Source organism: Artemia sp. Qi Xiang Cuo, chromosome 1, assembly GCF_049724085.1.
Source record: "Artemia sp. Qi Xiang Cuo chromosome 1, ASM4972408v1, whole genome shotgun sequence".
Lineage (NCBI taxonomy): Eukaryota > Metazoa > Arthropoda > Branchiopoda > Anostraca > Artemiidae > Artemia > Artemia sp. Qi Xiang Cuo.
This window is the reverse complement of record NC_142794.1, coordinates 74,595,626-74,617,907: the sequence shown is the minus strand read 5'-3', so window position 1 is coordinate 74,617,907 and position 22,282 is coordinate 74,595,626. Positions and strand designations below refer to the sequence as shown.

The 22,282-nt window shown below is 36.0% G+C and overlaps 1 protein-coding gene across 3 annotated transcripts in view; it reads right to left on the bottom strand.

The window, feature by feature from the left end:
* Positions 1 to 1,613: 1,613 nt before the first annotated feature.
* The window catches only part of LOC148956716 (uncharacterized), a 34,174-nt gene continuing 13,505 nt past the window's right edge, over positions 1,614 to 22,282 (bottom strand). The window contains exons 2-3 of one of the 3 annotated variants that reach the window (XM_089086984.1): positions 9,987 to 10,188; positions 1,616 to 5,140 (exon numbers count right to left, since the gene is read on the bottom strand). In XM_089086984.1, the coding sequence (XP_088943110.1) occupies positions 3,354 to 5,140; positions 9,987 to 10,188 (1,989 nt within the window). In that variant the 3' untranslated portion in view covers positions 1,616 to 3,353. Of the gene's footprint in view, positions 5,141 to 9,986; positions 10,189 to 22,282 lie in introns of all 3 variants that reach the window. The other 2 variants (XM_089086992.1, XM_089086999.1) reach the window with 2 other exon arrangements.

Sequence of the window (22,282 nt, the reverse complement as noted above, 5' to 3'; positions counted from 1 at the left end):
AAATATCACTGGGTAAATATCACAAGACCAGAACTTGACTGAGCCAAGGCAAGAGAAGAACTGACTAAAGCCCATTCTAAGACTCCCTTAGTAGGACAGAACATGCCGTAAAAGTTCTCCTGTTCCACTTTATAACAACTAACATGCACGAGAATTTTCCATGTTCCAATTTTCAAGACAAAAATTCCATTAAGACGCAACCTGATCCACACTAGATAATAAATCTTCATTTTCAGAATTGGAAATTTAAAGTTCGGAAAACGTGACCTCAATAAGTATAAAATAAATTTCCGGAGACTCGAGCAAAAGGATAGAATGACCAAGGGGTTGATATCTCTCAGCTAAGGACGTAAGGGAAATTTTAACAGATTGGATCTAGACAGATATATAAACGGAAAAAAATTCTAAAGGTAAAGATTTTATTGCTGTGCGGTGCTAACCGCACAGCATATATAATCTAAGTATACAACAAAAAACAAAGGGGACTGCTGACAGCAAGAAATTAAACTCTTAATTTTTTTTTGGAGGGGGAGGGCAGGCCCCTAAATACGCCATTGTTTCAAACTCCTAATTTGATTCAATTGAATGAACCCTTTGAAACTTCATACAAAGAAAACACGTACCTTATGGGTTTTAACTTGGTCAGAAATATTTTATTAATTTATAAAATTATTTATAAAAGCCCTAAATGGTCAAGAACTAAAAGAGATAAACACGGTGATATTTGCGAATTTGTAGGGGAGGGAGTTCAAAAGGCCCGGCCATTCTGTGCCCTTAAACCATACGAATTGAAAATCTTTCCATGACTTAGAATTATTTTTTTAAGATTAAATCCTTCAATTTAAATCTAGCGATGATTTTTTTAGTTCTAAGTTAAAATTTAGTTCAGAAACATCTGAAGTACATAACAAAATAGCACTATTTTGTTAATACTACTTTTATGAAGCTTTTTAATTCTGCGCTTCCAACACCACTCCGTCAGAACCAGATTCTCACAGTATTAGTCGTATTATCTTCGATTGCACAAGCTATAACGAAACTTAAGTCTAGTTCTGTCTATTGTAGTATAAGTGCTAAACGTTTAAATGTAGATTGTCCAGCTGTTGTCCAACACGCACAACTTCTTTTTCAGACGTGTTCATGTGCCTCGGTTGTTCCTGAAAGTTTTTTGTGCGGAACAGTTAATTCATTCCAGAAAAAAGGATAGAATCTGACAGAGTGTGCATCATATAGCCCAATTAGTTCCTTACAATGTATGCCAATTTTTTGAGCATCATCTCCTCCCAACAATTAATTCATTGGCATGTTTTGATGAAAATTAGATCGGATTTACAGATGGGGTAGGTTGCTAGCAGGCCCATCGAATTTCGGATAAAACACCTTAGACTTCTCAAAAGCTTTTGGCACGTTTACGGTCTCCCAGGGTATATTTTCCCTATTTAGTCATGGAGTAAACTTCAATATTGGTATTCAAATTCTTTTTTTTTGCGGATTAAAACTGATATGGGATTTTCAGAAAATAAAATTTATATGCGGCGTGGGATGCTGTCCTCTCTACTTCTAATTTTAAACTGTGTATATCATATGTCATTTCTACTATTCCTTCCACTTTCTTTCTTAATTCAGTAAATATTTCTCATCTTGCTTATGCGAATGATATTCTATTAATAACTAAGACGAAAAACGGACTTTCCTTGTCTGTTTCAACAGTAGCACTTAAACTTCACGTGATTAGCCTCTCTTACTAAACTATTTTTGTGTTTACCAATGACTCAGTTTTGTTTCTTTCTGGTATTTACCCTGTTTTTCATAGAAAAAGATATTAATTCAGTTCGTTTTATTATTTCCGATTTTTCCGTTTTCTATTGTATCTGTCCCAATGGTAAAGAAATCGAAAGCTCGTTTCTGTTTATAGTTTACCAGATATCGGTTCAAAACTTACAGAGTTCGTTGGAAAATTACCCAAACTGCTTATAAGCATCTTTGTGCCTACACTGGCCTCACTCGTATACCTTAGTTTGCTTCTTTTCTTTTATTTTGTTAAGCGTGTGTTATAATTCTTTTATATTCCGGTTTATACTCCTAGTTTTCTTTGATGTATTCATCTGGTTAACGGGGTCCTTTCTTATTTTGTGTTATTTCACGAAACGTCAAATTTCATAGTTTTAGCCTACTTGACTCCAGTCATTACCATGGCTATAGTATCCTAATCTTAGTTCTAAGGCCCAAGTTCGAATTCTGTCAAAACTTTTTTTTTTAAAGAATGAATATACCTTGTTATTTTACTTCTGAATTTACAGTGCATCAACATCCGTAATAATAATACTATGAGTAAAAGTGAAGGTACCCACTTGGTCAAACTTCTTATCACCTAATATAACCTCTTCATGCTAATTTTTTTCTAATTTAAGCTTCAAACATTGCTTTCCAGACCTATTCTTGTACCCTAAACTCTTAAATTTTATGAAATTATTTCATTTCCAAAAACAAAAATTTCATCTAGGATACTCAAATCTTTTAATACTATATCTACTTTAGCCTTTGTTGTCTTTCTTAGAACAAAGTCCATCAACATAATCCGTTTAAACAAGGATACAAAACAATCCAACTTAGCTCCTGATTCCAGATTACCCAACTACTGTCCTAATTTTCGTTATATTGACTTTATTCTGCTTGAAGAAAAAAAGAAAAATTAAACTCCATATAAGTTCAGAGTACATATGACTTAAAAGTCGACTTTTTAGGTGGTATTGAAGTCTACCTATATGCTCTATAATATTCGGTAATAAAAATTTGGTTAAAAAAGAAGGTTTTTAAGTGATGTGTGTTCTGATTTATATCTAAAAACTAATAATAATAAAAGAAAAACATATGTTCATTGTTGACTTTCATTATACCATAGGCTTTTTCTTGAAGAAAAAATTAAACATTAACAAAGAGTCCAGAAAAATTTCTGACAACCACACTTCATTTTACGACATGATAACTTCCTTGCAAAGAAATAAAATAGCGATGGAGCTCTAACCTTAACCTTCCCTGTTAAATTGAAAAGAAAGCAATGTGTTTCTTTTTTTTAGTGAGGTACTTTTACCCTTTCTAGTCTTTGTATTTTTCCCAGTTAAACTAACCGTAATATTTTCAGACACAATTTACAATACTAAGCAGCAAATATTTTGACATAAAACAAAATTGATCACAGTCTACCAAAGTTAAAGAATCATTAAGGGTTTATGGTTCTGATCATTTTGACAATGGAGTTAATTTCTTCTCATTCATTTATATAAACGTTAAGCAAGTTTTTTTGCAGTGTTATTTTTTTCTTCTCAATAAAATTATAAATATCAGTCTCACTTTTACTGCACATAGATTTTGAAAAAATATTTTCCTAATTTTTTACTTTCATCCACAACAGTGTTAGAAGATGTTTCTCTTTTTATTGATCTGTTCAGATTTGAAATATCTTCCTCTATCGCTGAAACAAGTTCATTTGGATGCGAATTCTTAATATGATCATGACAATTACTTTGACAGGAGAATATTTTAAAGCATTTGTCACACTGCCAAATTATGTTGGTATCTGAATGTGATATCTCAACATGATTAGATGCATCGATTTGTATTGCAGGAGACCCAATGTCACAATAATACTCGTCTTTCTCCAGACCTTGGGACAATGGTGCTTCAGTTCCAATCTTCATTCGTTTCCCAACTCTTGTTCCCACTTTTCTGAGATCTTTCTTCATATCTGTCTCTGCAGCAAAGCCATTACAAAGCTTTTTATGCTTGTCAAGCATACTTTTAGTCCCCAAACCCAAATAGCACATATCACATTCATAAGCTCTCCAAGGCTGATAATGATTCACTAAATGATTCACAGCATGCTGTGCATAATAAAATTCTCTATCACATCTTGTACAAGTGTATTCACCCTGGGTGTCACTGTTAGCATCATCAAGACCCAGTTCCTCCCAAGCATGCCGCAGGTAATGACACTTAGCACCATAATAAACCATTTCCAAGTCGCAAACTGAGCATCTGACACGTTTAGTAACATGAGTAGTTCTCGAGTGTTCCTGTCTTTCTCCTATGGACAGGAAAATTTTCCGACAGACACCACATGGGAATACTGGAGTTGAAGCATGACTAGTCATCAAATGAAACTTAAGGTTTGGTTTTGTGTAATAAACTTTATCACATTCAGTACAAGGGTAGGTATCTACAGTTATTTTGTGAACAAGAGTTCTATGGTTTGCCATGCTTCCTTTTTTCAACACTTTCTGACACAGATTACACTTAACAGAATCTTTATTGCTCGATCTTTTGGACTTGTTGAAACTTTGTGGATCTAGTGTCTTAAAGTCTGTATGATTCTGAACATTCTTCTTGCAAGCATGTCTTACATGCCATTCCGAAAGACGCCTGCTGGTTGATGGGAAACAACAAACTGTGCATTCGATTTTTCTTTCTGGAAAATAATGGCCTAATATATGGTTTTTCATTTTGTACATACTATCTAAAGATCTGGAGCAAATTCTACATTCAATATTATTCACATCTGTGATGCACCAACTACTCAGCTCATCTTCAGCATGACCTAGATAATGCTTAATAGCTTTTGGTGAAGGAATATGTTCATCACAGAATTGGCAGATAATTTGATTTTCTCCTTTGGCCGAATCGTATTCAATACATTTCTTCATATGAGCATTTAATTTGTTTGGCCTATCAAACTCTCTGTCACAGTTATCACACTTGTGCCTCTTTGAATGAAACCTGTGCAAGTGTTGTTTCATCAAACGCTTTAAAACCCTTTTCTCACATTTTTTACAATTTTCTAACAAGCTAGGATGTAACTTCTCATGTTCGTCCAGTTCAAATTTGGTCTTAAAAATTTCATCACACCCTTCACAGGCTTTCACATTGTTAGTATGATGTATCATATGCAAGTCCCTGTCATATTCATTATCGAACGTCTCATTACAGTAAGGTCGTGTGCAAACAAGTGACATCTCTCCATCGTCACTAAAGAATGTAAAAGCAGAGTCACTTATATTCGCAAAATCACCAGGATCGTTTTCTTCTTTTTTTACATAAACCCAAGACTTTTCACTTTCTACATTATCTTCTTCATCTTCACTATCTAGAAGACAACAAATACAATAATTAGTTAATTTCAGTATAAAATGTTACTATCATAAAAAAAGAACAAAAATACCACAATAAATAAAAACAAGTCTCAAAAAAGTCAGGCAAAAAATTCTACTTTGATCAGCCATATTTCCCATGATTATTTCTGTTCAACTCCGCAGGGATTGACAAACTCACCAGCGAACTTCAAACGAGGGAAGTGCTGCAGGGTATAGGTTCCACATTCTTGTTTAATGTCAATCGTGTCATTAAAATGAGACGACTAATTCACTTATGGTTAAATCTGTAGTAGGACAAAAAACCAAGTTAAGCCAGACATGCACACTCCAATGAATAAGAGTTTTTTTTCTCTCCAGAGTTTCCAAAAAATGAATATTCTAAAGCCCATTTTATTAATAAAAGGCTTGTTCTCTTTAACACACTGTTTTAACAACAATAACTTTTATGTTCAATCACTTTTTCCTTTTTCTTCACAAAATAACAATAGAACAAATGGCCAAAAAACGTATTTTTTTAAGCCATATGGCTCTTCACGGATTAATCTACAGAGCACTTGTAAATATTATCAAGAGCTTTCAAAGGAACATTAAGTATGTTTCAAGCAGCAGATGATTTATGAATCAACCCTGGATTCACAGCAAAATTCACATCCTCCAATTTTCCCTTTTTTTAAATGGGGAGCTCTAAACTTCAGTTCCATATTTTTGACAAAAGAGATTATAATGGTATCCTTCTTGTATTTCCCAGCCTTTCCATTCCAGAAATAGAACAAATAAAACAAAATTTTTATGCCACATGGCACTTTGCAACGGTATTATGAAGATAAGCTTACAAAAAGCTTGTATATATATAATGAACAGCTTTGGTACGGGCCATTAAGCATTTTTCTAAGATGTTGCAGCAGCAACTTTGTGAAACTTACTCAGGTGGCCAGGAGGGGTTTAAAACAGAGGAGAGGTTGTCAACTTCAGACTAAGAGTTACCAACGATTGAGATTATAATGGTACCCTATTATGCTTCCCAGCCTTTCCACTCAAGAAATGACCCCAAACTGTCATTTCAGTGCACATGGGTGTGACCAGTAGCTGTTGAATGAGCCATTAAACATCTCTCTACAATTAGCTGTTACACCCTAGACATGCCTTGTCTATGGTGTGTTTTTTACTAGTTTGTAAATATTACTGTAACTAAGAGAGTTTGCAAGCAATTTATTTTAAATAAAGCCTTAGCTTTATGTTGCAAAAAGTAAACCTGTCCACGTAAAACATTCAATTTTTCAAGCAAGGAAGGAGGGATTATATTGGCCCTCTACCTCCCATATCTTTAAAGTTGGGAAACTCATGGTCACTGTATCTTTCCCCTCTCATGGATGCACTCTGAAAGTTTGAGTTATGAAAAAAACTCAAATAGTACTGTAAGATATACAGTACTCTTGTTAAAACGATAAAAAACCGCAAAAAAAGAGAAACGAGGATAAAAATAGCCAGTGAAAACAACGCAGATTACAATGCAAATATTTCGGTCAAGACCTCCGCTTGACCACCCTCAGTGCAGAATTTGCATTATAATCTGCATTTTTTTTTCACTGGCTGTTTTTATCCTCGTTTCTCTCTTCTTGACAGTTTTTTTTATCGTTTTGTCATGATTAGCCAGTTTGGTCGTAGAAATTATCTAGTACTCTTGTTCACACTGCCTGAGGGGGAGAATTGAAAATCACTTTTTATATCTTGCTGGGGCTTTTATAACAAGATTCGAAATTTAGAAATATATGACTATGTTATAAGTGGAGTAAAAGAACTAAAGTAAGCATGGTGAAAACTGTCCCTCAATCTTAGCAAGAAAAAGAAATTTCATGTATGCTTAGAAGTTCAGAGCCATCCCTAGGTTTGGTGGCACCTACGGAAAAATCAATTACAGTGCCTCCTTTCGACTCAAATATAAGCAAAGAAGGCCGAAACAAAGTGAAAATTTGATCAAAGCGGGCAACACTCCAGCCATGGCACTCGGGGAAGCTTGTCCCGGCCCCCTCCCTCTTTGAATGGCTCTTTGAAAGTCTCATCCAATTTTTTTTTTTCATAGCCTAACTACTCTAATATATATATATATATATATATATATATATATATATATATATATATATATATATATATATATATATATATATATATATATATATATATTCGCCCATGTAACCGTTTCATTACCCAAGAACAATACGAGGTTTAAGCAATAGGTTGTTTAAGTTGATTTGGCTAAACTAATCAAGAAAAATCATTGGAACCTAGGACATCGATTTACTGCTAACAAAACAACACATGGAGTCTAATCCAACTGCTTTTCTTAGCAGAAATCCAGGGTTCAATATCCGACACTGTTTGCGGAGCTTTTACAAGTTTTTTTGTTTTTGTCCTAATGCTTCTAACAGTAAAACAAGACAGGAAGTGATTCGTCTTTAGGTTATAGGGCATCAAAGAAACGCGTATTACGCATATTAGTATAGCCTACATAGGAAATAAAAGCAGTCAGTAAAAATGACCAGCAAGACAGCAAAATCTATTCCCATCCCACTCCCCAAGATTTTGTCAATGGACGTCCCTGGATCTCCATTGTCCAGAGACTCCCACCCCTATCTTACGTATTTCCAGATGTTCCTATTCCTTTTTCATTCCCCCATATTTTCTCACTAGATATTCCTGTTCCTCATATTAAAGCTTTCAGTGATTACCTTTCAAAGCCCCTATCCATCCTGTTTAATGAGATTACCAAATCTGGACAGTTCCCTCAATATTGGAAACAAGGCTTTATTGCCCCAATCAAAAAGAAAAATGGGAAGCCTGGCTTTGATGGCATTAGTCCTATTACCCTCGCCACAACTTTTTCACAAAAGTTTTCTCGCAGACTGGCTTAAGATTAAAGTCCTCCCCCTCATTGATCTTAGACAGTTTGGTAATCTCAAATCCACGTCAACTTCTCATTACCTGATCCATCTTGTTGATACCATGGGTAAATTACTTGAAAAACCTAACATTTGGCTTAATCTGATTTCTCTTGATCTTCATAAAGCTTTCGATTTGAATAACCGTAATTTACTCATGATAAATTTATAAATGAATCCCACATTCAAACTTTCCTGGTTAAGCTCGTTGCCTCTTTTCTCTCTAATAGATCTCAAGCAGTTAAATATCTAAATTGCTTCTCAGATCATCTCCCCATATTTAATGGCATTCCTCAGGGGACTATTCTAGGCCCTCTCCTTTTTTCTCTTTTGATCAACACCCTTTCAACCCTTTATGACAATAAGTGGAAATTTGTGGATGACTTGACAGTTATAGAGATATGTCATAAAAACATTTTTAGCAACCCGATGGGCATACTCCAAGATATTGCGTGTGAGGCCTCTTCCCTTGACATGACAGTTAACCCTCCTAAATCTGCAATTTCTAAATCTTCATTTTATACCTCCTGAAACCTCTGTCACATCTCTTAAGCTCCTTGGTGTTACAATTTCTTCCAATTTGAAATGGGATACCCACAAAAATAATGTCTTACGACCAGCAAACTCCTCGCTTTCCCTCCTTAAACTTTTAACTAAATTTAGTTGCCCCCAATCATATTTATTACAAGTATTAATTTCTTTTGTGCATCCCATATTAGAGAATGCTTATCCTGTGTGACACCCTGGCCTCTCAAATGAAGCAACACGAAAGATTGAAAATGTCCAAAAGAAAGCTCTAAGAATCATTTTTAAAGAGGGCAAGGTCTGCATTTGTTAAAAATTTCAAAACTAGAGACCCTCAAGCGCAGAAGAAATAATTTGTGCCTCCGTTTTGGTAAGTTGGCACTTACGAACCCCTGTACTGCGAACCCTTTCCCTGAATACCATGCACCTGATAGAATTCGTCCTTCCCGAACAGTGTCCCAGCCTATCCCCACCTTATCTCCCTTTCCTTGTACTAATTTGCGATACATAAAATCTTTTATCCTTTTTTTTACTGATATAATAAACAGTTTTGAATTTGTACATAATCAATTTTATCTTTTACCTGACCTCAGAATTTTGATCTTTTTATTGGACTTTATTTTGTATGTTTTTTTTGTTATTGTCTGTTATTGACTCAGAATGCAAATTCAGCCTTTAAAGGCTAGTGATAGTCCATTTTTGTAGTAAATCTTATCTTAACTAGCCTATATGTATTTATAAGTCACATTTCTAAAACCTCACATTTTTTAAAAGTTACCAGGATTTAAACGTCTACAAGGTCCTAGTCCATGTAATTTATATAAACGTGAGTTCAGAAAATTAGCAACTAAACAGGATAATACGACATGAGAAATTTTAGATCCCTTCTCCCTTGAAATATCAGCATTTGAATTTAAAATACTAACACTATTATTACAACTATAAATAATAGAATACCCAGCCAAATATTTTCAAAATCCATACCCTCTCCCTCTGCCCTGCACTAATGGGATATGGAGGAAATCTGATGAGAAAAACTTGAAGAACTAAGCCCAAAAGTATAATTTGAAATTATTTAACCCATGTCTTTGGGAAAGCCATCAAATAAATCCCCTTCCTCAGATATGACCACTTACGGTACACAATAATAGACAGGAAGTCTGATGCTGATACAATTCTGGCTTTAAGTTCCAGAACTTGGAAAACTTTGCAACTGAATGTGATATCCAAAAATGCTTTAAAAACAGGCTCGTGGATGTTATTCTTTGTATGCAGTTACATTTATTATTAATATAAGTTGAAAAAGAGAATCTCCATGTTATATTACAACTTCAGAAATAGTCAAAAATGAATTTGCTGCAATAATTGGAAAAATTACCATCAATGGTTTCTAACCAAGCTTTTGCCAAGGCCTCTTCGGGCTCCAAGAATAAATAATTATTGTCAAGATTTTCTTTCTGTGATTTGTCCAGATCCTCTAGATCAACTTTAGATTCAAGCTCTTGACTAAAAGAATTTGGATCTTCCAACACTGCCAAATCCCTTGAATAAATATTAATATCCATGCTTGTAGTGTGCTCCTGAAAGACATTTGTATATAAAGAAAAGCATAAATAGGAAAAAATTGAAAATCAATGACAAGCAAAGTATGAAATGATTGATAAACTCCGTTTGACATTCATACTGATACGTAGAATTTTTTGTATAATGCTTAGTATTATGCTTAGAGTACTTAAGATGTCAGAAAAAAGCAAGTAGTTTGTCATGTAAAAAGTTATTTCATGTCTTTCCAAGGTATTACAAAACCAAAAAGTGCATGTTCCACATTTAGAGAGGAGAAGGAGAACCCATCTGGAAACCCCCTAAGCACAAGTAGTGAAGATGTAGGTTAAGAGTAGATTTCTTTTTCTATTGAATATCACCTAAATCCAACAGTTGTCATACAGCACAAAATCGACTACTTTCCATATTTGCCACTAAAGATTTGAGTACATTAGAGTTTGGCTTTTAATAAAAACAGTCACTGTTGGTTACTATATTGGCACTATTGTGCAGAAGCTACAAGTGGATTTCACATGTATATTTTCTAACTTTTTCATTAGTCAATGCAAGTTGTAAAGAAAAAACTGCTCTAAACTGATATTTTTATTTTTAATTTGAAAAACAAAGTGATCAGGTTTGGACATGAATAGGGGATAGTCATGTAGCAAGACACATTTTTTTTTAATTTCCATGAAATGTTTATGTATATTGCCAAAGTTTTGATAGTATATAGCCTACTGGGTTCCATGTAGAATCTTTCTGATCTTTTTCATATTCTTCTTGCTAAAAGTTTTTCAGTAGTAGGCATGATCCTGGGCATGGTCAGTTTGTCATACTACCTACCGGTGATGGGTAATATGACATACTAATGGTAGATGGTAATAAGCTTACCTATGCTATGGATCTCAGGTCTTGATTTTGTTTAAACGATAATTTTGACAAGACCAGTTCCTGTCAAAAAAATTTGTCGCAGGGTATATGAACTACCAATAAGTCCTTTCACCCCTTAGCTCTCCAAAAAGTATCATCAGATAGTTAGAAATCCATTGTCCTCATCTGTAACCAAGTCTTCTTATCAGTTAAAACAAACCAATCATCTCAATTAAACTTCTTAATTCTATTGATAGGTTGTGTGCAGTGGGGGTACTTGATTCACCTTTCCCCAGTAATTTAAGACCTATAGGCCCGCTGTTACCAAAGCGATTTTTGACGCTCACTCCCGCTCTCTTCTGCACTCTCCAAAACAAATGATGAATAACCTCCTTCTTTTGAATGACTTCAGTATGAATTAATAAACACTAATCAATTAGACTCTTCTTTAAAATATAAATAGATGCCTTAAAAATCTTTCTATGCACGTGCCAAGGCAGGTTAGAATTCAGGATTGCAGTGTAGGTATTTGGAATATTAGCCATATAGCAGAGGCGTTTAAAGGAAATAGTCTCCACACTCAGTGGCTGACAATCAAATAAGACACACTGGATAGTTTCATCAGTTGAGAAGCAGACCTGGCATAGAAGGGAGTGATCTTCCAACTAAATAACATACTATTAAGAAGAAGGGCATCTGATTTCAGACGGCAATATAAAGTCAATTTACTACGATTAACATTAGATTTTTGCCTAATAATATTAAGTAAATTGAGATCGTCGGGAAGGACTGTACTTAAAAAAAAAGCCTTTGTTGGCAATAAATGAGCAGTATCATTATATTTGATACCTTTATGGCTTGGAACATGTTGAAAATAAAATCTGTTTTTCTTTAGCCTGGAGGTTCAGATGCTGTCTTCTAATGTTGAACAGGTCCTTATCATTGGCAATTCTATTAATTTTTATTGAGCAACAGTATTGCCGATTTGGAGTCAGAAAAGCAAAGAATATTCTCCTCTACAATGCTATAATTTATGAGAAGATCTAGGGCCAAGCGAATGGCACATAATTCAGCTGACAAAATAGAAGATCCCAAAGGAAGGGGTTAAAAAAAAAGTTAAGGTTCAGTGATGGAATACATACTCCTGCTCCTGCTCTCTCCCCCTGATTGGAACCTTCAGAGTGAATTTTCTTCTGAAGAGGGTACAATTTCAGGGTCTGTATAGCAAGAACAGCCTGAACATCGTGATTGGGAATTTGGTTTTATTTTATTGGAATAAGTTCTACTTGACAAATAGGTGGACTCATTTCTCACGGCGGAGTGCCAGTAAAGGGGTACACATAGGGAGAATACTGACTCCAATTTGGGACATCCAATTCAAACTGATACAAAGATTAATGGCTTTTGGTGCAAGCTGCCTTCAAAGCAAAGGTATGATTATACACAACATGCTTACTTCCATAAGCTTGAATTCGCGAGAAGTATTTCTTCCTTTTACCGGATGCTCATTCACTTAAGGAAACCAAACCAAACAGTTGTATTAATTTAAACAGATGAGTATGCCAGCGCGGATCCCGAGCAATTTCAATATTCGAATTTTGCAACGATTCTAAGGTTTTAATTGCAGATGATATATGAAATAATAAGAATTTGACATCATATTCTAGATTAGAACTAATATATAATTTATAAAAAACCAGAATAACATTAGGGTTGCATCCCCATTTACTTCCAGCAAGCCTCTTTACCACACAAAGTCTCCGACTGATCATGGATTTCAAAGAGTTAATATGTTCATGCAATAACATTGTAGAATCTATCCGTAGGCCAATTAGCTTCACTGAGCTACAACATGGGATTTCGCTAGAGAAAAGTTGAAAAGGATTGGGAGGATCTCTTGGACAATTAGCAAATATAACGTCTTTAGTTTTACTAATTGAATTCGGAAAACAAAAGGCTGAAGAGAATCTCTCAACTAATCTTGCATCCTATTTAATAAAACTTTGAAGTATTACAGTATCCTTTCTCGTATTCCATATAATCCGACTATCTGCTTGAAGACGAAACAACGAGTGAGATAATTGGAATTCTGAAACATAAAAATTGAACAAAAGGAGACTCAAAATCACTCATTGAGGAAGACTTCTAGTAATGGAGTTCATCTCTTCCCTATACTCATTAACTTGAACAAAAAACTTCTACCATAGGAAACGCAATCCCGCTGCCTAAGTAAAGAACGATGTTGGCATAATGTATTTTTTTTCCATATCAGGACACTTCGTATCGAAGGAGTTGTCGTGGAAACTTCGAAAAGGGCTCATTCGATCGGAAATTGAAATGGCTAGTGCCCTTTTTAATAGTCGAAAGTGACTGGAAGGCAACTAACACCCCTTCCACGCCCACCATTTCCCCAAACACATCCAATAAAAATTTTGAGATAGCCATTTCGTTCCACGCAGTTGAAAGTTCTGGAAATTATACCTTTGAGCAGGACACTCCCCCCTAGTCTTCAGGGCAAGGGTAATAAATTATGTCCTGTAGGTATTTAAGGTTTTTATTGAAATCTTTGTCGTAGAAACTTGAAAAAGGGCTTATTCGATTGGACATTGAAATGGCTAGTGCCCTTTTGTAATAGTCAAAAGTGATTGGAGGGCAACTAACCCCCCTCTCATACCCACCTTTTCCCCACACACATCCAATCAAAATTTTTAGATAGCCAGTTTATTCAACGTAGTTGAAAGTTTGGGAAATTAGGTCTTTAAGGATGACAGCCCCCCCCCCCAAGCCCTCAGGGCAAGGGTTGTAAGTTATGCCCTGTGGGCATATTAGGGTTTTATAGAAAGCGATGTTGTTGAAACTTCAAAAAGGGCTCATTCAATTGGAAATTGAAAGGGCTAGTGCCCTTTTTTAATAGTCGAAAGTGATTGGAAGGCAACTAACATTCTTTCCACGCCCACCATTTCCCCAAACACATCCAATAAAAATTTTGAGATAGCCATTTCGTTCCACACAGTTGAAAGTTCTGGAAATTCTACCTTTGAGCAGGACATTCCCCCCCCCCCCACAGTCTTCAGGGCAAGGGTCATAAATTATGCCCTGGGGCATATAAGGTTTTTATTGAAATCTTTGTTGTAGAAACTTGAAAAAGGGTTCATTCGATTGGAAATTCTAAGGGCTAGTGCCCTTTTTAATAGTCGAAAGCGATTTGAGGGCAAATAACCCCCCTCTCACGCCCAACAATCAAAATGTTTAGATAGCCATTTTATTCAACGTAGTTGAAAGATTTGGAAATTAGGTCTTTAAGGATGACAACCCATCCCCCCCAGCCCTCAGGGCAAGGGTTGTCAGTTATTCCCTGGGGGCATACAGGGTTCTTATAGAAAGCGCTGTTATAGGAACTTCAAAAAGGGTTTATTCAATTGGAAATTGAAAGGCCTAGAGCCCTTTTTAATAGTTGAAAGTGACTGAAGGGCAACTAACTCCCTCTCACGCCCATCATTTTCCCAAACACATCCAATCAAAATTTGGAGACATCCATTTTGTTCAACGTAGTTGAAAGTTCTGGAAATTAGGTCTGTTAGGATGATAACCTCCTCAGAGCCCTCAGTGCAAGGGTTGTAAGTTATGCCCTGGGGGCATATAAGGTTAATATAGAAAGTTGTTTTAGAAGTTTCAAAAAGGGCTCATTTTATTGAAAATTGAAAGGGCTAGTACCCTTTTTAATTTGTCGAAAGTAAGTGGAGATTAAATAACCCCCCTCTCATCCCCACCATTTCCCCAAACACAAAAAAATCAAAGTTTAGAGACAGCCATTTTGTTCAACGTAGTTGAAAGTTCTGGAAATTATGTATTTAAGACGGAGAAACCCCCCAGAGCCCCCAGGGCAAAGGTTGTAAGTCATGCCCTGGGAGCATATTAGGTTTTATAGGTAGCGTTATTGTAAAAAATTCAAAAGAAGCTCATTCAATTGGAAATTGAGAGGGCTAGTACCCTTTTTAATAGTCGAAAGTGATTGGAGGGTAACTAACCCCCCTCTTACGCCCAACATTCCCCCAAACACATCCAAACACATTAAGGTAAGGGTTGTAATTTATGCCCTGGGGGCATATAAGGTGTTTATAGAAAGCGTTGTCATAGAAACTCAAAAACGGCTCATTTGATTGGAAATCGAAAGGGCAACGGTTGTAAGTTATGCCCTGGGGGAATATAAGGTTTTTATTGAAAGCATTGTCGTAGAAACTTAAAAAGGGCTCATTTGATTGGAAATTGAAAAAGGTAGTGCCTTTTTTAAGAGTTGGAAGTGATGGGAGAGCAACTAACGCCCCTCTCACGCCCACCATTTCCCAAAACACATCCAATCAAATTTTTAGATAGCCATTTTGTTTAACATAGTTGAAAGTTCTGGAAATTAAGTCTTTGAGGATGACAACCCCCCTCACAGCCCTTAAGGTAAGGGTTGTAATTTATGCCCTGGAGGCATATAAGGTGTTTATAGAAAGCGTTGTCGTAGAAACTCAAAAACGGCTCATTTGATTGGAAATCGAAAGGCCCGTACCCTTTTTAATAGTCGAAAGTGATTAGAAGGCTTGACATTTTTATAGTTAAGATCGATTTGGGTACAATGTATTTAATTTTTTTTTCTTTCGACCAGGGCCCTTCGTATCAAAGGAGTTGTAGGAACTTCGAAAAGGGCTCATTCGATTGAAAATAGAAAGGGATGATTCCCTTTTTAATGGTCAAAAGTGATTAGAGGGCAGCTAATCCCCCTCCCACGCCCACCCTTCTATTTGCCCATTATGTTTAAAAACTAAATGTTGCCTTAAGGTTGAATCACAATTCACTGTGTTAATGCTAATTCCCAATAGGGCATCTCAGAAGTATCCCAAGAACGACTGAGGGTATTATGTTCAAACTTTCGGGGCTACTTTTGCTCTTAAAATTTAACCAAATCAAAATAGCGTGAGTGTATCCAAGCTATCAAAGAAAGTAAAAGGATTTTTTTGCGAATGGTATCAAGTTTTCCATTTCAGGTCAACTAGAGGAGGTATGAAACTAAATTAAACACTGCTATAAGTGTCCAGATTTTTAAAAGGGTGTATGTTGTTAAAAATTGCTGAAAATTTTTCCCCAACAAACAAAAAGCAGGCCAAACTATAGTCTTAAAAAAAAGAAAAGATTTAAAGTATTATTTTCTTTTTCCCTTAAAAGACTATGTCAATATAAAACGAACAGAAATTAATTAAAAAAAACTTTTTCCACAAAATAAGTTTTCAAAGAAAATTAAAGAGCTCCATTAAGCCAAAAATGAGCAAAAATAAAATCAAATAATCTACCAAGCGTGAAACTGCCACAAATCAGCATCGATAAATAAATGAAACCCAAAACGAACAGAAATTACAATAAATAACCAAGTCAAACTCAAAACGAGCAAAAATTAACATGAGTTAGGCTCAAAACCCCTATGCCTTCCCAAGGCCAGAACATAATTTGCACTTTACTTAAAAAAAAACAAATGAATATGCATTGTCAGCTTAATATACATATACTGATATTTAGTAATCAAAATGTTAATATTATTTGATTTATTAGAGATATAAAAGTAAAAACATTTATATTTTTTATAATAAGCCTTTCAAGGACTTTACTGAAAGCTGGTAAAACAGATATAAGCCGGTAACACTAGGGGTCACTAGATGGGTAAGAAAGTTTTAAAACAGGAAAGACCCGGGCAATCTTCCAAGCATCTGGGAACTTTTGGCTTGACCAAACAAGATTATATAGACTTAGTAGGGCACTATGGAAAACCTCCCGGAACCCCAAAATCCATTTAATATAAATACCATCATGACTTGGGGAAGGCTTGATATAAGAATTGGGTGCTGCATTAAATTCATCTAGGGAGTATGGTTCCATCAAGGACCTTCTATGTAAAGAAGTACAAGGAAGGGTAGAAAATGGAGGTCAAGGGTAATGAAAATCAGAAACAATCATTTTTATAAATATCCAAAAAAAAATTTACTTTCATCTTACCTGAGGAAACTGGAGATCCATCCTGCATGATATCATTTTTACGGTCATCATTAGACTGTTTACCACTATTGAGTTGGCTAATGAAGTTGTGAATCTTTGAAATTGGGGTTCTGAAGCTAATACCTGCACTAAAATTGGACCATGTAGACTGTTTAGCTTTCTTACATACCAATTTTACTTTAGCACATGCTTGCTTGGAGAAGGATTCTTTTGAAACAATTTACAAACCTTCCATTTTACCCATAATGCAACCATGCACTCCTCATTCTACCAATTCTTGGGTCTCTTGGAGCCATTATAAGAAATTGGCTTAGTCATGGGTATGGAAGATTTAGCTGACTGTAACAGAATGGATTTCATATTGGACTCAATAACATTAATATCAGAACTATTTGATAAAAAGCAAAAATCAGCTTCCTTCAAAATTTCCCGAAACTTAGGCCAAATCCCTTTGGAGTTGTTTAAAGTTACTATGTGGGGTTTGGGTTAATAGCATATATTTTGAATTAATGTTAGAATTGAAGAGTGATCAGATTGTAGAGAGGTGAGTTTTACCATCTGAACTTGATCATAACATAAAGAAGGACCAAGTAGCAAGGCAATAGTTGAGAAAGTATCAGATGAAATATTCTCTGGGTTTGAAAGTTGAATGGAGTGAACATCAAGGTATCTCGAATATTGGACAGATTATTCTCAATGCCTCTTCCTGCTTTGTTACTATGACTATTTGTTCCCAAAGTGGGCTATGCGATTGAAATCACCAAAAAAAAGAATTATTTCCTAAAAGTTCACACTCCAAAACCTTTTGAATACCATTGTTTTCACATGGATTATACAGTGATTTAATGACAAGATGACTACCATTAGCCAGGTTAAGTATAATACCTATGATATCAATTTCATCCCTGTAAGATTTAATAGTCGAAGGGAATGAGGACAAAATCATGAACAAAAATGGCAACTCCTCCTCCCTTTCTATTGGTAGATGTGTCACACCCATAGCACTTGAAGCCAGGCATTTTTATTTTCTTAAATTGATGAAGATTGGTCTCTTGTAGACAGAAAATATCAATTTTATTCGTAGATGCATAGTGAATGAGATCACCAAGTTTATTTGAATTAAGAGAGACACAATTCCATTGTAACATCTGTAGTTTAATTGCCATGGGTTGAGTTGAATAGGTGACACGCTCTATATTTGGTGAGAATTGATGGCACTTCCTTTCCTATTTCTTTAAACGCATGATTAGAGAGGTGGTATATAGCTATATCTTTAGATATAGTGGCTTTTAGGGCTTTAGGCAGATTTTATTAAATGATTTGATACACTGAAGCTATATATTTAATTATTTTTGTCATATAAAGATCATCTCTCTTTTGAGCAGTGTTTATTTGAGAGGATATATTAGGTGATGCTGCCAGTCTTTCAGCCCATGATTTCTGACTAAATCTAGGATTTTGGAGGGCTGGGCTTGCTTTGATTACGTTAGGGAGCTAAATACCCTGCTGAGGGATGGATATCTCAATTGGAGATAACTTAACCTGGTTTGGTTATTTTTGGGAGTGCACAGCCAAGAGTTGGGTAGAAGGCTTGAGGATGCTTTCTTAGCCTCATTCATTCTTGGAGATGATGGTACTTTGGAAGGCTTAGCAAGCTCCATAGCAGCTATAGGAAATGGGACATTTTCTTGATGGGCTATCCTTAAAACTTTGGCCGATTGGATATAATTAGGACATAAGATACAATTTGCAGAGTGGTAATCACCTCCACAGTTGATACATTTAGGAGCTGTAGAACATATAGTTTCACTAGACACAGGGTGATTAAAAAGGCAGGTGGGGCAAATTGTCTCTGAGGAAGAGCAGTACTTAGATGAGTGACCAAGCTTAAAACATTTTGAGCATTGAATAGGCTTTTCTTGGTAAGATTTATAAGCTTTAGGTTGACCAAAAAGAACAATGAGTCAAACTGCATACTCACTGGTAAGATAAAAATGACACTTTTACTGTTTAGTAACCCATTAGCATCTGGCTTGCCCATCCTATGGACTTCCCGCATTTCTCCTTTATTATTCATGAGACTATCTTTTAGGTCTTCAGTTAATAATTCGATTGGGACATTATACATCACCATTTTCTGTGTTGTTTTTTTTATAGGAGTCCACCATTTAGAGGTAACTGGTATATTACCAATTCTATTTTGATTAAGAGCTTTGCAGGCCTCCTTTCTGTCTTGGAACATAACTGTAAGAGAGCCACCTCTATTAGCATTCACACTGAAACTACATCTTAGATATTTGAATAGATTCATTCTAATGTTAGAGATATTTTTGGTAGTAAACACTTGGTCTTTTACTGTTCCGGTGAAAAGGATGATTTGTTTGTTCTTCAATTCCATAGCTGAAACTGAATTAGGGATTTCTGTTATTTCAGGAGGGCTTGTGGAGGGCTTTCTTACGTTTCTGCTTTCTAATAACTGTCTGAAAATCATCATTGAGCTGGGAATCAGTTTTTGGGTTCGGAGACTCTGAGACTGTTATTATGGTGTTATTCTGGCTGTCATCACTAGAGATTGGAGATACAGCAATGGCATTGGCAGCTACGGGGGTGTCAGCTTCTGAATACCAATTTGATGGTTGACCCCCTTCTCTGAGGGGGCTAGAAGAGCTAGGACACATACAGTTAAGGAAAGAAAAATTCCAAAACAAATCCTACCCACAATAAACTTAAATGTCACTCAATCAACACAAATATCATTGAAACATATGACTTTCTGACCAGACTCTTGGATGATGGCCTTCTGGTGGATGTCATATTGTTTGATCAATCGAAAGCCTTTGATAAAGTAAAGCGTCAACTTCTTCTCCTGAAAATGGAAGCATACAGGGTACATGAGGATATAGTTGCCTGGATTGAAGCCTTTTTTACTGGAAGAACTCAGAGGGTAGTAGTCTATGATACCACCAGTAAAACTGTTTATTCAGGTGAAATTTCTGTCAATAGTGGAGTCCCACTGGGCACAATCTTGGGCACTCATTGTTCAGCATATATATTAACGACTGTACAACAAACCTGAACAACCCACTGACACTATATATAGACGATTGCAAGCTCTTAAGACAGGCCCAAAGTAGCCCCAATCACTCAACGATGCAGGAAGACTTAGATCAACTATCTAGATGGTTATCTGAGTGGGGTTTGCAGTTCAACGTGTCAAAATGCAGTCCTGCATCTTGGACACAACAATTCTAAAACCTTATTGTATTGGAGATTACCTGCTTGAAGCTGTAAGTGAGGAGAAGGACCTGGGGGATATTTTTGATGATTAACTGAAGTTCCACAACCACACACAAGCTCAAGTTGCTGAAGCAAACCAAGCCCTAGGGCTCATAAAACGAACATTTACCACCAGGAAACCCTGTGTGGTCAGGAAGCTATTGTACAAAGCTATTGTACGTCCATACCTGGAATTTGGAATGACCCTAGCATCTCCACATTATAAAATGGACATTAAAGCATTCGAGTGTCCAAAGGCGAGCAACAAAGCTCACACCAGCTTAGCAAGACAAGCCATATGAGGAACGCCTTGTATCCCTCAAACTCCCCACCCTAGTATACTGAAGAAAGAGAGGAGATGCAATCACTACTCGCGAATTGCTAAAAAACAACCTCTCAAGTAAAGTTTTCTCCCAAGTCAAGTCTTAGCGCGCCAGCAATTCTTCCCTCTACGCGCTGTCCCTTACTGGAACAGCCTCTCCAAAGAAACCATCAAGTCCCAAACCATAGATGCATTCAAAAAAGGAGTTGACCAGGACTGGGCCAATGCAGAGTCTAGGCTAACCTGGGACGCCAAACCTTAGTCATGTCACACCACCAGCAAGAGGTTCCACATGAGGCTCATCACCACCTTATCTCGCTGGAAATGCAATTAAAGGTAATTTTAAGGTAAAGGAAAAAGCAGTAATATACTTCCCAAAAAGATGACAATAAAGGCTTAATTCCGATCACTGAGGATGAAAAAGGATATAAATAAAATATTTTTTTCCAAACATCTGATTTCTTCTTTTCTGACTTGGACCTGTGCCAGTAATTACCAATTTGAACCTGATGATGACTGGCACAGGTCCCGTTGAAATTATCATTTCAACAAAATCCTGACCTGGCATCCATAACTTTGGTAAGCTTATTACCAGCTACCATTAGGATGCATAAGAGTCAGGTTAGCCTCAGAGAATATATTGGTAATATGACACACAAACTTTATATACTCAAAAACTTTCTATGAAAAACAACACGGAATCAAAAGTGGACTATCCCAAGTTGTAGGTGCTCACATCAACAGGAAATGATAGTTGCTCTGCTAGGTGGCTGGTTCTACCAATGATGGATGGGTCATACAGAACTAACTCAACATCCTTCCTTTTGATGAATGAGGGAGACTTACCACTGGTTACAAATCTGCCAGAGTTGTTTTTCAATAACTCGACTTCTACATCTCTTTCACCATCACCAATACTGTCTTCAATTTCACTTTGCTGAAACAGGCAAAGTTTTCTGGCAATAAAATACCTAATTGCTTTTCCCTTTAATAATGACACCTTCGCTAAAATGTAACAATTATTAGACATGTTTCTGACGCAGTAGTTAATTATCTATCAATCACGTTCTGTTTCCAAAATACAGGTTCAAAAACTCACAACACAGAATGTGCCTAAAACTTAAATTATGTGTTTGGAAGTTAACGGTTGTTTTCATCAGTACATGTCAAAATACTAGAGGAATTGGTGCAGCTCCTCCCTCAAAGATGGATAATCTTTATAATATTTCATAAAATTACATCATAGATGATCCCCAGCTACCTCAAATTAGTTAGATACAACTATGTAAATGTGACCAAGTGGCATTTTTGGGCTTTAATTTTTCAAACTCCCCTGATGGTTGAACAGATCAGACTCAAAGATATTCACTAGTAAATTTGACACCTGTACAGAAGTTGTACAAATATGAGAGGTCATGACGGCCAGTCCTGGAATGCCCCCCCCCTGCTTCTTGTACAGCCCAGTGTGTATTAACACTTATACATTCCAACAATTTTGCAGACCTTTTATACTTAGAAAGCTGTATTCTCCTCATAGAGATGTACCATCCGAGTAATTTGTGTTTCAAAAAGAACCCTCTTAAACAAGGAAACATAAAAATTAAATTTGCTATGTCAAAGAGCTATTAAATCTC